Here is a 15,298-nt window from a genome sequence, read left to right as displayed (position 1 = left end):
AAAAAAACAGGAAAAACAGTTTATTTTTGCTTGTTTTGACATCAGTTAACAGGGTATGAAAAAGTTAACATACAAAATATCTTAAAGTTTTCTTTTTAGAAAACACTTAGTTACAGAGCCCAATGTGATTTAAAAAATCTTGGCTATGATAATCTTTTAGGGTACCTCTTGATCATAAAGTATCCAATGTATTGGCATATCTTTCCTACCTTACATTTGGCTATGAGCATTTGAATAGCACAATAGTATTGTGAATTCATAGAAAGATACAGAAGCGCTTCATTTATCTTATTCATAGTAAATGGTTAAACTTAAAAAAAATGTGAGAGAAGAAAATATAAAAGAATACTCTAATATATTATTTTTGGCTTTACAAATTTATTAAAATTTCTCCCCTGGACAAATATTGAATTCTGATGTTTCTTTTACACCAATTATAGACCAAGCACAAAATAAATACATATATCCAAAATTGAGTGGCCAAATTTTTTAAATGAACTCTGTTAAAGACTAGAATGGCAATTGACTATAAGATAGAAGGTGCAACAATGAGATTTCAATATTACCTCTACAAGCACTAATATACAGTAAGACCATTTCTGCTGCTCCACGATCAGCCAACCGTGACTGCTCAAATAACAGCTGTTGTTTTTCCATTTCTTGTTCCTGAAAAAGAATTATTTTTGTGTCATTAAAATAAAAACATGGCCATAACATTCTGAAACTTGCACTGCAGTTCCCTGCTCAAATAATGCATATTTGAAGACAATTAATAAATCGGTAATTATTTTTCAAATGTCAATACTTGAAAATCTGGTGCACTTTCAGTTACTTGTAATTATATTTTAAGCTGGCATAGAAATGGATTCTGTTATGTTCTAATTTAAAAATATATAACAGTTCTGCACTGCTGACGTTGTGCCAAATCTGCAAGAAAGATTCTGATATAGTATTCATACTAGGTGGTTGACTACAAGGCTTTGACTAAGTGAGGATAATATATATCAAGTGTGCAAGCTTATATTTTTAAGTCATAAAAAAATAATTATCATCTTATTATCAGATCTGCATTAGTTCTTTGTGATTGGCTATATGAAGTTTCAGTTATCGATTCTATTTTTCAATAAGTTCCTTTCTTGGAACTACTTTCATTTCAACAGTACACAATATGACTGACTTCTTCATGTCTTCTTTCTTATTAATAGATAGAAAGATATGCTGAGCAGAATAGTTGTCTTCATTGATACTTTTTTTTTTATGCTACAAATCTGAGCGATTTTGTCTACCATGATAGAATTTTTCTATACATGATGAAATTACATTTATAAATGCTCTAAACGATAGGTTTGAAGTATTTTTCTCCATCATTTCTATTTTTGGTATACGATAATAATATTATTTTTTATGATTCATTGATTGAGGTTTGCTTTACGCTGCATCAGCGAAACAAAAGCTATATTGTGGTGAGCATTTTTTTTACATAATTTATTTATGCGTAAAAAAGGTTATAGTACAAAATTATCAATAATATCCTTCGGATGCTTAATCAATATGTGACTGCATTGTCCCATTTTACACATTGATAAATTCCACAAAAATAACGTTTAATCCGAAAATATAAATAATGTCTAACATTGGCATCAAAAATCTAAAGCAATACAACACAAACTAATGACACAATAGATTAACATAGTTGTACACAGTTCACACAATACATGGGACAAAAACTTTATTTTTGTCCCGGGGAAACAAAGGAGGAAAAGACATTTAATATAAAACATAACAATGTCTACTGTGGGGAATCACTAAACCACAAATGGTATAGCCTTTACATGCATATATTGAAAATATTATGGGTTATGGTACATGTCTAAAAAAAAAAAAACAACAAAAAGAAAACAATGGGAATGATATTGCACACAGGAACACATGCTTGACTTTTGTTTTTCTATCTACAGGGGTACATGTACTTTTCTGTGTACCTTCAGAATTTCCATATGTAACTGATAGTTTTGCATTTAAATGAAAAATATATCAATGAGAGGTAAAGAGACTATAAAATACTATATCTTATAGTGCCAAATCATATTTCATTTAACTTCCTGTATGTTCTTTATAAATTCTACTGCTAACAAAAAATTAACTACATGTCAAGAAAAAGTATACAGTGTATGCACATTAATGCGAATCTGAAATATTCATTCTTGTCCCACCAGAGTATTTCTACAGGTTGGCAAATATAAGTTGACTATTTCACATTTCAATATAATCAAAGGTGTGGGATTTTAAAAAGACCAATCTATTCTATTATATAGATATGACTGTTTCTTATGGTTGTTTGAAATAAAAAACAATTCAATAATTGAGGACAGATTTTGATATATACTTTTTCATAAATTTACAACAGATAACTGATCAATAAAAACCAGTAATTATTTCATGACTTATATTTGATAGTAATGTGCACAAATGTAAAATCCAAGTTTTATGGTGGTAAGTCTAAATTCAAAAATGTGAAATAACTGCCATAAATATTCTCACAGATGATGTCCCTGCTTGTATATAACATTATAAAGGAGCATAACTTGAGAACTGTAAAAGTGACACCAACCAAAATCAAACTTGATCTGTGTTTTGTGGTAATTAGCATTATGTATAAGTTTAATAACATTTGGTTGAGGCAAACTAAAGTTAGAGAACGGAAAGCAATTTTGATATGTACATACGGGCAAACAAGGGAAACTTTATTTTATTTATTCTAATCATTTAACAAAATATTCCACAAACTGTACAAAAAACTACAATAAACAAGAATAAGTCCATAGTACACGTATGTCTATGTTCAGTGGACCGTGAAATTGGGGTCAAAACTCTAATTTGGCATTAAAATTAGAAAGATCATATCATAGGGAACATGTGTAATAAGTTTCAAATTGATTGGACTTCAAGTTCATCAACTAAATAGTTTCTTGAAAAGCATGACATGAGAGGATATTTTCAAGCCATTCACACAAGCATTATTAAGAGTTGCTCCATTGTTGGAGAAATTATACCTGGAAAGATGATCCTGGTCCTTCATCATCCCCTCCTCCATCGTCATCATCATCATCTTCATCTTCTCCATGGCAACTCTACAATGAAAACAAACCATTCACATAAAATTGTCTAAAATTTTCTTCTCTCCAATAATTTATTGTCCATTAGATCCAGTAAAATCAAAGGACAGGATTCCAGGAGTTTCACCTTGGAGAATCAGGGTTCCAGCTTTCCTATTGCAAACCAAAAAAGATCCCCTGCCCTGACACCCATGCTTACTTACTTGATAATCTGTCAAATGTCTTGTTAGAAGTACCTGTAATATCTTTGATCATTTAAATTTAAGATAAGAAAATTTACAGTGTAAATAGATATTGAAGACTTTCTGAAAGTTTCATTGAAATCCAGTCACCAGTTAAGGTTATTTATACAAAATGTGGATGTGAATGAATAGCTTTACTTTATTGGAGAGTAAGCACTGTCCTAAGATGTCACCTACCTGTCCCATTATTTGGGCATATGACATATAGATAGAATCCTCAGGAAGACTTCCCTGTTGTTCTTTAGTGGCAGCTCTACTAAGGCAGGTAATCAGTTGAGTCAGAGGATCTGGTTTCACTTCCTCGTCAGCTTCTTTCTTCTCCGCCTCATCTTCTGCTTCATCAGATTTCTAAAATAAATATCCATCAAGAAAATTTATCTGACAATTTATTCTGTTCTCAAAAAGTATTATGAAAAAGATGTATTCAATGATCATTTGTTACTTAAATGAAATATTGTACACTTATCTTCATCACACAGATGTGGAGTGAACATCAATAACCTAACAACACAATAATATCAAAAGAGCTATGGTAACTTGATTTGCACAAGAGTTCTTCAATTGTCAACAGCCTTCTGGTCTCCTTATCTATATTTGGCTTTTGAAGCAAAGGGAGAGGAGGTTTTTGGCATCCAACAGATGGAAAACAAAATGACATTGAGGTCAATAGAAAGTCCTAAAGGATAGACAATTGTTCATACCATCTGTCAAGATCTAAATTGATACAAGTCTAAAGAAAGAGTTATGGACAATTCCAGATTACAAATAGCAGAAATCTGCTAAAAAGTGGAATAAAATCCTTTCTTCTTTACAATAGGTAAAACCTCTGTCAGGTTATAATGATTATAGTTATTCATATATTCTACTCTCCAGGATCTATATCATGTTTGATCTGATGATGAATTTCAATGGTGTATTTATATTGCCTGTAATGCATTTGTTAAACTTACAGTGACATCTTCTATCAGGATTTTCTTCTCATATTCTTCTGTGTTTAACCACTGACCTCTGTAGCACTTTAGGAACAAATTAATGGCTCTGTGTCTGAAAGGAGGAAAACAATAATTATAGCACTATAAAACAGCAGATAGTGAAACATCACTAGATGTCCATCTTTATGAATGTGAACTTCTGATTTTAAATTTAACAATTTCATGAAGAATTCATACCCACAGTTTTGTTGTTTATAAAGGTAGCAAGTTAAAGAATGGTCCTTTATGAATGCAAATATATGTTTTTCTATAAAATAATCTCTTAATGTATCCCAAAACTATACTGTTGTTGCTGGCCATAGCTAGGAGTACCCTAAATGATGTATATCTAATAATACAACAATAATACAATATATTTTAAATACAGTGAGTTCATTACATACTGTTTACAAAGTTGGCTGACAATTTATTTTGTGTGTCTTCATCTGTCTTTATGCTGATCAAATAGTCAATCATGACAAATATGTAGTGTCCCTCATTCTACCCCAATCTCCATGTTTTATATATTTCTTTTTTCTTCTTTGTTTTTTTTAACAATTCAATGAGGATTCAGCACTTATTGGAAAGTTACTTAATGCATAAATTTTTGAAGTTTTAAATCTAACAATTTTATTGATTTATTTGAAAGAAATAACATAAAGTAAAAGCATCCATGAAATAAAAAAATCTTCCCACATCAATAGCATTGAAATTTAATAAATCCATGTGGCAATGATTTTTGTAATATAACATTGATTTGTAAACATTAAACTTTGAATAACTTACCTTGGCAAACTGTGTAGCGGCACCATTCTGAAACAGGCCATGACAGCTCGTTTCCTCTGTGTAGATATAACCTTACGCCAGGCACTCTTGTGTGATGCTGATGGATGCTCAACCTACAATAGTCAAATTTATCACAGCTCATCTTTCATTTTTTTGGGATGAAGAATACTTTATTTTATACCAAAATTAAAAAAAAAAAAAATTCTTATGTAGGAATAGAATGATTCAGAAATTTTAATGTACTCAAATTGAATGGTATTTGTATATTATATTAGGTAAATATGTCGGTGCCAATTCACTGCAGCAAGGGAAGAATACACTGTAAGTTTTATATTATTGCAAAACAGTCTATTTTAACTGTAATGCATATATCTAAGTAATGAAATGATTTCTTTTTTAAGACTTAATAAAATGCTCCGCTGGGGCGCAGCTTGATACGACCGCAGAGGTCAAAACCCTAAACAGTTGGGGCAAGTATGGACACAACATTCAAGCTTGATACAGCTCTGAATTTGGATTGTGATTAAATATTTGACACAGCATAGGTTTCTGACACAGAATGAATGTGGTCTAAGAACTTTAAAAATTTTAATTTACCTATTCAAACCATATCATTATTATTTGCTTTTAATATATAAATCAGAAATAACCAATGGAAAATTTTAAAGAAAAAAAAAGGAAAAAAAGGAAACCCCCCCCCCCCCCCCTCCAAATTTTTTGAACCCCCTTATGATTCATCACCCCAAAACTCAATAACAGCCTTCCCTTTGTGGTATGGTACCTTGCAGTACAATTTCAGAGAGATCCATACACTTGAACACAAGTTATCATCTGGGAACTAGAAAAATGCTTGTTTTTTGGCCCCTTTTTGGCCCCAAATTACTAAACTTTTAGGGCAATTACCCCCAAACTCAAACCCAGCTTTCCCTTTGTGATATGGAACCTTGTAGTACAATTTCATAAAGATCCATACACTTACACACAAGTTATTGTCCTGAAACTAGAAAAATGCTTGTTTTTTGCCCCTTTTTGGCCCCCAATTCCTAAAATTTTGAGGCAATTACCCCCAAAATCAATTCCAGCCTTCCCTTAGTTGTATGGTACTTTGCAGTACAATTTCAGAGAGATCCATACACTTGAACACAAGTTATTGTCTGGAAACCTGAAAAATGCTTATTTTTGGCCCCTTTTTGGCCCCTTTTTCCTAAACGTTTTGGGCAATTACCCCCAAACTCAATTCCAGCTTTCCCTTTGTGATATGGAACCTTGTAGTACAATTTCAGAAAGATCCATACACTTACACACAAGTTATTGTCATGAAACTAGAAAAATGCTTGCTTTTTGCCCCTTTTTTGGCCCCTAATTCCTAAAATTTTGAGGCAATTACCCCCATAATCAATCCCAGCATTCCCTTTGTGATATGGAACCTTGTGGTTCAATGTCAGAGAGATCCATACACTAACACACAAGTTATGTCTGGAAGTTACAAACATACTTATTTTTGGCCCATTTTTGGCCCCTAATTCCTTAACTGTTGGTACCATAACCCCCAAAATCAATCCCAACCTTCCTTTTATGGTATTGAACCATATGGTAAAATTTCATAGAGATCCATTCACTTAAACTAAAGTTAGAGTGCGAAAACCAATGTGTCTTCGGACGACAACGACGACGACAACGACGCCAACGTCATACCAATATACGATAAAAAGACCTTCATTTAACATACATGTAATCGAAATAAAAGTTAAAATGATCACTGAAATTCTCTCTTCCAAATAAATATTAGAAATACTCAGGAGTTAATCACACTTCGACATAGACTATAAATATAAATCCAATATTAGGTATCAGTTTTGTGTGATCAAGTAATTATGTCTACATTCATCCAAACTCATATTGCTATGTGTTTCTTGATTCTACATTGGCTAGAGGTATAGCGGGAGGGTTGAGATCTCACAAAACATGTTTAACCCTGCCGCATTTTTGCGCCTGTCCCAAGTTAGGAGCCTCTGGCCTTTGTTAGTCTTGTATGTTTTTTAATTTTAGTTCATTTATATGTTTTGGAGTTTAGTGTGACGTCCATTTTCACTGAACTAGTACACAATTTAAATAGGGGCCAGCTGAGGACCACCTCCAGGTGCGGGATTTTCTCGCTGCGTTGAAGACCCTTTGGTGGCCTTCGGCTGTTGTCTGCTCTTTGGTTGGGTTGTGGTCTCTTTGACATATTCCCCATTTCCATTCTCAATTTTATCATAGAAGTGATAAATAATTTTCTTTCAAGCTTTCAGTTCAATTTGAATTAATTTGAAATAAATATTTCTCAAGCGAAACAGCTATCCTCTGGACTACACAAATAATTGTATAACTAGCCTCTTTTTTACTTCTTTGGCAAGAATTGTGTAATACATGTAGTTATAATTATAAACCAATTCTATACCCCACTTGTTATAGGCCATTACAAAAAAATCCATGCTTAGAGGAAATAATAAAAAGTCAAAAGTTTTGTCAAGCTGGAATTGACAGCCAATGGATCTCGAAATTGCTGGCACACAATATGCCTAATCTTCCAAGGACATATAAAAATGTTTCTGAACTAAGCTTTAACATGGTATGTTAAGCACTAGCATCAATATCTACTTCAGCATGAAAACCATACAAATCAACCTCAAGACTAGAGGTTTAGCTATAAAAGTTAAACCTAGCATCATCCATTCTAAATCTTAAACAACTTGGGAAAGCTTTGATTATATACACACTTTATACATTATAATGCATACAACTAGGAAATGAATTAAAGTACACGAAACCTAGTCTACAAAGTCAAAGTTTGTTGTTTATTCTGGCAGTTACATATTTTTCAAATCCTTTGCAAATTTATGAACTATAAGCAATATTTGTTCAAATCCTTGTAGCTACATTTGCATTTGCTGATTGAGTGAAATTAAATTTAAATCTGGTGCTCAAACATCTTTTGCCTGAATTTTTACTTCTCTGACATACATAACGAAAAAATATCTATAAGAAACATCACATACTGTAAATTCAGAAATTTTTGAGTCCATTTATTATTGCGAATGCTGAATAATTGACAAAAATGTGACATTAATTATTGAAATTTCAGGAAATGCCGAGTACAAATAATAGCTTATTCATACTCTAGGCAGTAATAAATATTTCACTTTCTTTACTGATTACTACATTTTGCAAAGTTATTTTTCAAAAAAGTACTTTTATTGAAAAAAGGATTTAATATTCATTTTATGTATATAATTGATTTTTAACAAACATAAAAAATTGTTAAAACAGAAATTAAGATATTTCAAGTAATATTTTGAATATCAAATATGAAAACTGATTTCACAAACATTTCAAAAAGGACATTACTTAAAATAAATCTTTTAGGCATGAAAACACCCTTCAATTTAATTTTTTTCATATATAATTGTTAGCTTATAGTACACACTAGTGATTTGTGGCACTAACTACAATATCAAAACACTGGGTTTGGGTGGTAGAACAGGAAGGGTAATGCCTACATACTGATTTGAAAATCCAATCTTCGTCCATTAGTCGATCAAACTAAACAGAGAAAATATAATCCATCTACTCTATATGTGCTAGTGGATTTTAAATTACAGCAGAAACCATTTATGTGTTACCCCAATATTCTTTCAACTAGCTAAACAAAATTAGGTACTGGTATTAAAAATGTTATTGTTTGAGTGAAACACTTTAATTCAGTTGAAATGACTGAATTTTATCTAGGCTATATTGGTACGAATTTGAATTTATTTTAATAGATCTTGACAAGATAAAAAAAGAATTATCAACTAGTAACAAAAACTGGTTAAGACATGTATGGTTTCTGCTATACAAAAAAAAAAATCTAATCTAAACACTTATATTATTAAAGTTTCTTGTGAAATAAAGGAATGAATGGGAATTAAAAAAATAAAATAAATATATTATACTTTTTTAATTAAAAACCTTTATAATCAATTTCTGCAGTAGAGAAAATCAGCAAAAAAAGCATTAGAAATCATTCAACATAAAACAATGGACCAGATTATGATGCATGACATCTGAGGCAGAAAAAATCTACTATTTGAGCATGCCGATTTTGCTCATATGTATAGAGACAGAAATATCTGCTCAAGCATAAAATGCAACTGAATTCAAGCTTAAGCACTTCTATACATTTGAACATAATCTGCAGAAATAATTAAACAAATCGCCCAAATGTTGGGTAAAAAAAGACAGCAAATATCTGCTCAAATGTTTGTGATTTGTTCATGGCGTTAATATTAGCAATTTTTAACTTGATAATATTCTCTCTTACTTGCATGTTTAGTGTTGGAAACCTTGGTACAAAATCGATCTACAATAATTTACTCTCAAATCTAATTCATTTTTCAAATAAAAGACCTTATTTTACAAAAGTAAAAACTGATTGTCACTAAGATAACCATGATTTTTATTTATTTTTTTTTTTTTCAAATCATAAAAAAGTCCTGTAACAAAGAAAAGGTTAGAAAATTCTATTAAAAAAGAAAACTAAAAACTAGAAAAAAAGCATAACGGTAGTTAATTTTTACAACATGAACTAATTCTACATTATATTCAGATTTTGTGTCTACAGACTACTGGATTATAAGTTTAAATCAAGTGTTAATTTGATATAAAAAAAAACCCCAAAAAAACTGGAAAACCTACTGTATGCAGTCCATGCATGACCTTGGCCATTGATAATATACGGTCGATAACTTTGCATTGATCTAGCTGCATATCGGTAGATCCTCCTATCTTTCGGTATAACACTTTCTGCCATTTTACTGCTTCATCTGTGGGCTGTACAATAGAAAATGTTTTCAATAACAACTGTTCTAAACATAAAATTTCTACAAAAAATGTATTTGGTCTGTTTATTAAAATATAAACAAAAGGCGACGAAATATTTATATGTTTGCCTTCATCTTTGTGCTGAACTAACCTGAAGAAGTCTTCACTTGTATATTTTACATTCAACATCTCTACTGGGGATTCATTTATTTTCATGGGTACCAATTTTCGTGGATTTAGAAAATATTGTTTATTAGGATATTTGATTTCATGGTTTTGCCGCCAAATTCTACATACAAGCCTAAACAAAAAAATTGATTTCATTGAATATTTAAAAAAATTTTGGTTCATATATACCCATGAAATACACAACAATTGATATCCTAGAAATAATAATGAATCCACAGTATTCACTTCAATTTGTTATTAATGAAACTAATTATGCCAAACAGTGTTGATTTTTCTTGAACATGTCAAGATGTGATATGGATCTATACTCATTAAAGAAATTTAGAGAATGGTAGATCCTTACATTAAACATGCTTTCTCTTTTCATCCAATGAAGTATTGTACTTACCCCTTCTTCAACTTCCAAACTTTTTAACAAGAAGTCTTCTATATCTGCCTCTGATTCCTGGACACAAAGTAACAGAAAAAGTTTTAGAACAATATAAGTAACACTATATTACAAACTACATTTTTAAAGAAAAAAAAAAGAAGCATATATACATACTTGCTTAAATTATATGATACAATACAATATTAAATTATGATACAATACAATATTAAATTATATGATACAATACAATATATTGTGATTTGCACATGACATAAATAATTGTGTTAATGAAAAAATGAATATAAAGCAACAAATACATTTTAACAGAAATAAAACCATTTGATTAAAAAGTTATGAAAACTAAAATAATATAAAATATGAATTCAAGAAATGACACATAATACATATATTATCAAAAACTTTGATACGACATAAATACATGACTATGTTAATTTATTGTGTATTTTTATATTTTCTTTGCCATTAATGAAATAACTTACTTCTTTGGTTTACTGCCCAATCATGATGATTAAAATCGGGGGGATTGGGAATTGTCAACAGGAACAGTTTTTGTTTAAAAGATTTAAAATAAACCCAAAAAACCCACTTGTCCGTCCATAAAATTCTATGTTAAAAATATTTGAAACTTATACCAATTTGTTCATGATGATAAAGGGATTTTTCTTGTTTAGCACTGTAAAATATCAGCTGAAATAAGTCTAACTAAAAATACAAAACTTCAACAGGACAATGTGTAACGTGACAAACAATGTGCTTTTTCTATAATTCATGCAAAACTTCACTGTCGTGTACTGTGCTATATAAATAAAGCGAAACCTGTCTTTCCTAAAAACTTGACAAGAAATGAATAATGTTTGTAAACTTATATATGTAAATCAAACATTTGTCTAATAAAAGAAAGTTTTCTGTTCCAAAGGATTTTGGTTCCAATATGTTTCACTGTAATTGTTAACACCAGATAGTAAATATCTTCTCTTAAACGATTAACATTGCATATATTTAAGGAAAAATTTAAAGGCTATTTTTTTGCTTTCAGATATACATATTTTTAGAATGCTTTACTTTGGCAGAAAAAGAAGAAAGGTAAGCGTTGAAACACAGTACATACAGTTATATTCATAAATTCATTGTCATAAATATCTGTCATTCTAGTAATTGTGAACACCAACAAACTTTCTCAACAATCAGAAATAAACAATGGACCATTATAAATTCATTCACTGATGTTCATTCCATAAGATCATTGTTATTTGCTGTGATTTTGGTGATAAATAACTGATCCGTAAAATACTAGATTTTATTTTGTACAGATGTTATAATATTTTCCCAAGTGTGAAAATTGCACCCTTGAAAAAAAAAATCTGCTCATAATTTCCTTATAATAAAGTTTTGAATAGTAAAAATTCATGACTGAAAACTTCTTGTGACCAGCAGTAAAAATCTAGATATCCTGAAAATGTATACAACTGATAATAGGAATCTTTTTCTCTTCATCAGTAAATTGTCAATTTTGAAATCACTATTTTCTCTTCATCAAGTTCTAAAGATGCTGTGTTATTTTTCAAACAGGGTAAAAAACCCAGCTTTTTTCAACTTTAAGGAAACCATATGATATCAGTAAATAAATCTATTATGGAGAATGCAAACAAAACATTGTACCATTAGCATTTCTTCAGCAAAGCTCTGAAAATAATTAACATATTTTTCATACTACAATGTATATCTCTTGCTTATATTGATCTCTACCAAAGCACTAATGTGATATCAAAATAAGCATTTCAAATGGCACTACTCTCTACTGTGTTGCTTCTTTTACTAATATAGTATTGGCGTGTCAGTCTTGATACAGCTAACTTTCATATAATGCTAGCATCATAAGTGAACTTTTCAATTTCTTTCATTAATGACCTTCTCTATTGTACAGATCACACCATTGACTAGCTTTCCAAACATTTAGCATTTGCAAACCTATTAAAGGTTCATACAGAAAAAACACTTTCCACACATTAACTAACATGTAAGTACAGTAAAAAAAAATTGCTAGAAATTTATTTTTTCGACTTTAGTAAGTTGAAAAAAAAACAAGAATATAAATCATTGTGAATATGTAGGACTTGGATCTTTTCTAATATGAATACAATAACAGAAGAAAATCTTAAAATTATATCACTGTGAAATCAGATTGAATGGTCTAAACATAATAAACAATAAAATGCTCCACAGGGCGCAGCTTGATACGACCGCAGAGGTCGAACCCTGAACAGTTGGGGCAAGTATGGACACAACATTCAAGCTTGATACAGCTTTGCATTTGGATTGTGATTAAATATTTGACACAGCATAGGTTTCTACACAGAATGAATGTGGTCTAAGAACTTAAAAATTTTAAATTGGACATTCACCTATTATGGTCCAATATCCAAAATCTAAATACATGGTTAGATTCAGCATATCAAAGAACCCCAAGAATTCAATTTTTGTTGAAATCAAACAAAGTTTAATTTTGGACCTTTTTGACCTCAATGTGGACAAAGTTGATAACGGGGCCCAAAAATCAAAAATCTAAATACATGGTTAGATTCAGCATATCAAAGAACCCCATATATTCAATGTTTGTTGAAATCAAACAAAGTTTAATTTTGGACCCCAATTTGGACCAACTTGAAAACTGGGCCCATAATCAAAAATCTAAATACATGTTTAGATTCAGCATATCAAAGAACCCCAAGAATTCAATTTTTGTTAAAATCAAACTAAGTTTAATTTTGGACCCTTTGGACCTTAATGTAGACCAATTTGAAAACGGAACCAAAAATTAAGAATCTAAATACACGGTTTGATTCGGCATATCAAAGAACCCCAATGATTCAATTTTTGATGAAATCAAACAAAGTTTAATTTTGGACCTTTGGACCTCAATGTGGACCAATTTAAAAACGGGGCCCAAAATCCAAAAACTTAATGCACGGTATGATTCAGCATATTAAAAAACCCCAAGAATTCAAGAATAAAACCCCATTGAAATTGGTCAAGAAATAAGCAATTTATATGAAGTATCTTCTTTTGCACAATACTGTGCAATTAAATATTTCTTGCTATTGCCCAATACTGTACAATTGACAATTTCTTGCTATTGCGCAATATTGTGCTATTGGATATTTCTTACTATTGCGCAATACTGTGCAATTGAAGATTTCTTGCTATTGCGCAATACTGTGCAATTGAAGATTTCTTGCTATTGTGCAATACTGTGCAATTGAAAATTTCTTGCTATTGCACAATACTTATTATATAATAATTTACACATCCTGTTTGGTGTGTATCTCCTACCATATCATTATATATCATAACCCGGGCTTGACTCGGGTTAATAGTGAACCTTTTATTATGTGCCAGCCACACGCCTATTTTACAGTTGAGTGATTTTTTGTATGTCCAGGTAGTATATAAGGCCAGGTGACCTGAGTAGTATCCTCTTTTATTTCAAGGCCGCACGCATTTAAGTACGTATCAAGCAGACCCTGTTTGATCGATACACGTGTCTATACTATAGATTTTCAAATGGCAAGGTCTCGTAGACCATCTTCTTCAGAATCTGAAGATGAAAGAAACTATGAGGAGATTATGAAGCTTTTTGCTTCCGAGGATGAGTTTGACGCAAGTTTCTCCGGGTTTTCTGAAAATATAAGTGTGAATCACGCTTCAAATACACCGGAGTGCATTCAGGTTTTAGATAAACCGGATATAGATTCTATTTCACAAACTGTGAGTACAAACGTAAAAACTAATAAGAAAACAGTGGTTGTGCCTACAGAAAAAGGACCTGGAAAAGGTCCAGGCAAAAATAAGAAAGGCAAAGCACCTTTGAAAAGAAGTATTCAAATTACGCAGGACGAACCGTCCGCTAGCTGTAGTAAGCCAAAGGCTCCCAGAAAAACTTCTAAAAGTAAACAAGCTCAAGCCGAGCAAAATGAGTTACTGAAACAATTATTTGCTGACTTATCTAGTAATATTGTGTCTGCAATAAATGTCAATAGTAGTGGTACTGCAGGTCCAAGTAGTGACTCCCATAGTTTTATACAGGAACTTGAAGATAATGACATTAATGAGGTCGAAAATGACCAAAATGTTTTCAATTTGTTTGAAACTGATGATTTGTCTGAACATGAGAGTAATGTTGATCCCACACAACTTGTCGTTGAAAGTGAAGACGAGGAGTTTGATTATGAAATGCCAAAAATTTTTGAGGACGATGAACGGTTTGATTCTGAGGTCAGCCCTTCGATAGCATCAGTCATAGAAAAAATTTGTAAGAAAAAGTCGGATGTTACATCTTTGACTAAGGATAGCAAGATACCTAGCAATTGTAAAGCCTTAGTACCACCACCTGTTAACCCAGAAATTTGGCAATTTTTAGCCCGTAGAGCTAAGACTGAGGATTTGATTTCTCAGAATATTCAAAAGCTAACAGGGGCAGGCATGGTCCCTTTGATTAAGGTGGCGGAATTATTACGAGGGAAAAATCCTTGTATTAAGACAATGAGAGAGTTAATTTCAAGAGCTATTTCTATACAGTGTAATTTGCATTTTGAGCTATCTATTAAAAGGAGAATGAATTTGAAGCCTCATATTGAACGTAAATTCCATCAATTGTGTAACAGAAATGAGGTCGTGGGTGAAAAACTCTTTGGAGATGATATTAGTAAAAGACTTCGGGAGATTAATGATGCACAAAAGATAAACAAAACTTTCAGTTCAAAA

At 31.3% G+C, this 15,298-nt stretch overlaps 1 protein-coding gene across 1 annotated transcript in view; it reads right to left on the bottom strand.

Moving 5' to 3' along the window:
• Positions 1 to 15,298, bottom strand: part of LOC127738961 (ryanodine receptor-like) — a 154,684-nt gene that overhangs the window by 34,692 nt on the left and 104,694 nt on the right. Inside the window, exons 81-89 of the mRNA XM_052250461.1 lie at positions 12,197 to 12,220; positions 10,535 to 10,591; positions 9,832 to 9,966; positions 9,458 to 9,496; positions 5,116 to 5,228; positions 4,309 to 4,402; positions 3,536 to 3,706; positions 3,054 to 3,131; positions 567 to 666 (exon numbers count right to left, since the gene is read on the bottom strand). Coding sequence (XP_052106421.1) covers positions 567 to 666; positions 3,054 to 3,131; positions 3,536 to 3,706; positions 4,309 to 4,402; positions 5,116 to 5,228; positions 9,458 to 9,496; positions 9,832 to 9,966; positions 10,535 to 10,591; positions 12,197 to 12,220 — 811 coding nt within the window. The remainder of the gene's footprint in view (positions 1 to 566; positions 667 to 3,053; positions 3,132 to 3,535; positions 3,707 to 4,308; positions 4,403 to 5,115; positions 5,229 to 9,457; positions 9,497 to 9,831; positions 9,967 to 10,534; positions 10,592 to 12,196; positions 12,221 to 15,298) is intronic.

Source organism: Mytilus californianus, unplaced genomic scaffold (genome assembly GCF_021869535.1).
Source record: "Mytilus californianus isolate M0D057914Y unplaced genomic scaffold, xbMytCali1.0.p SCAF_4, whole genome shotgun sequence".
Classification (NCBI taxonomy): Eukaryota; Metazoa; Mollusca; class Bivalvia; order Mytilida; family Mytilidae; genus Mytilus; species Mytilus californianus.
Note: the sequence above shows the minus strand (reverse complement) of the source record. Positions and strands in the feature narration are given on the sequence as shown.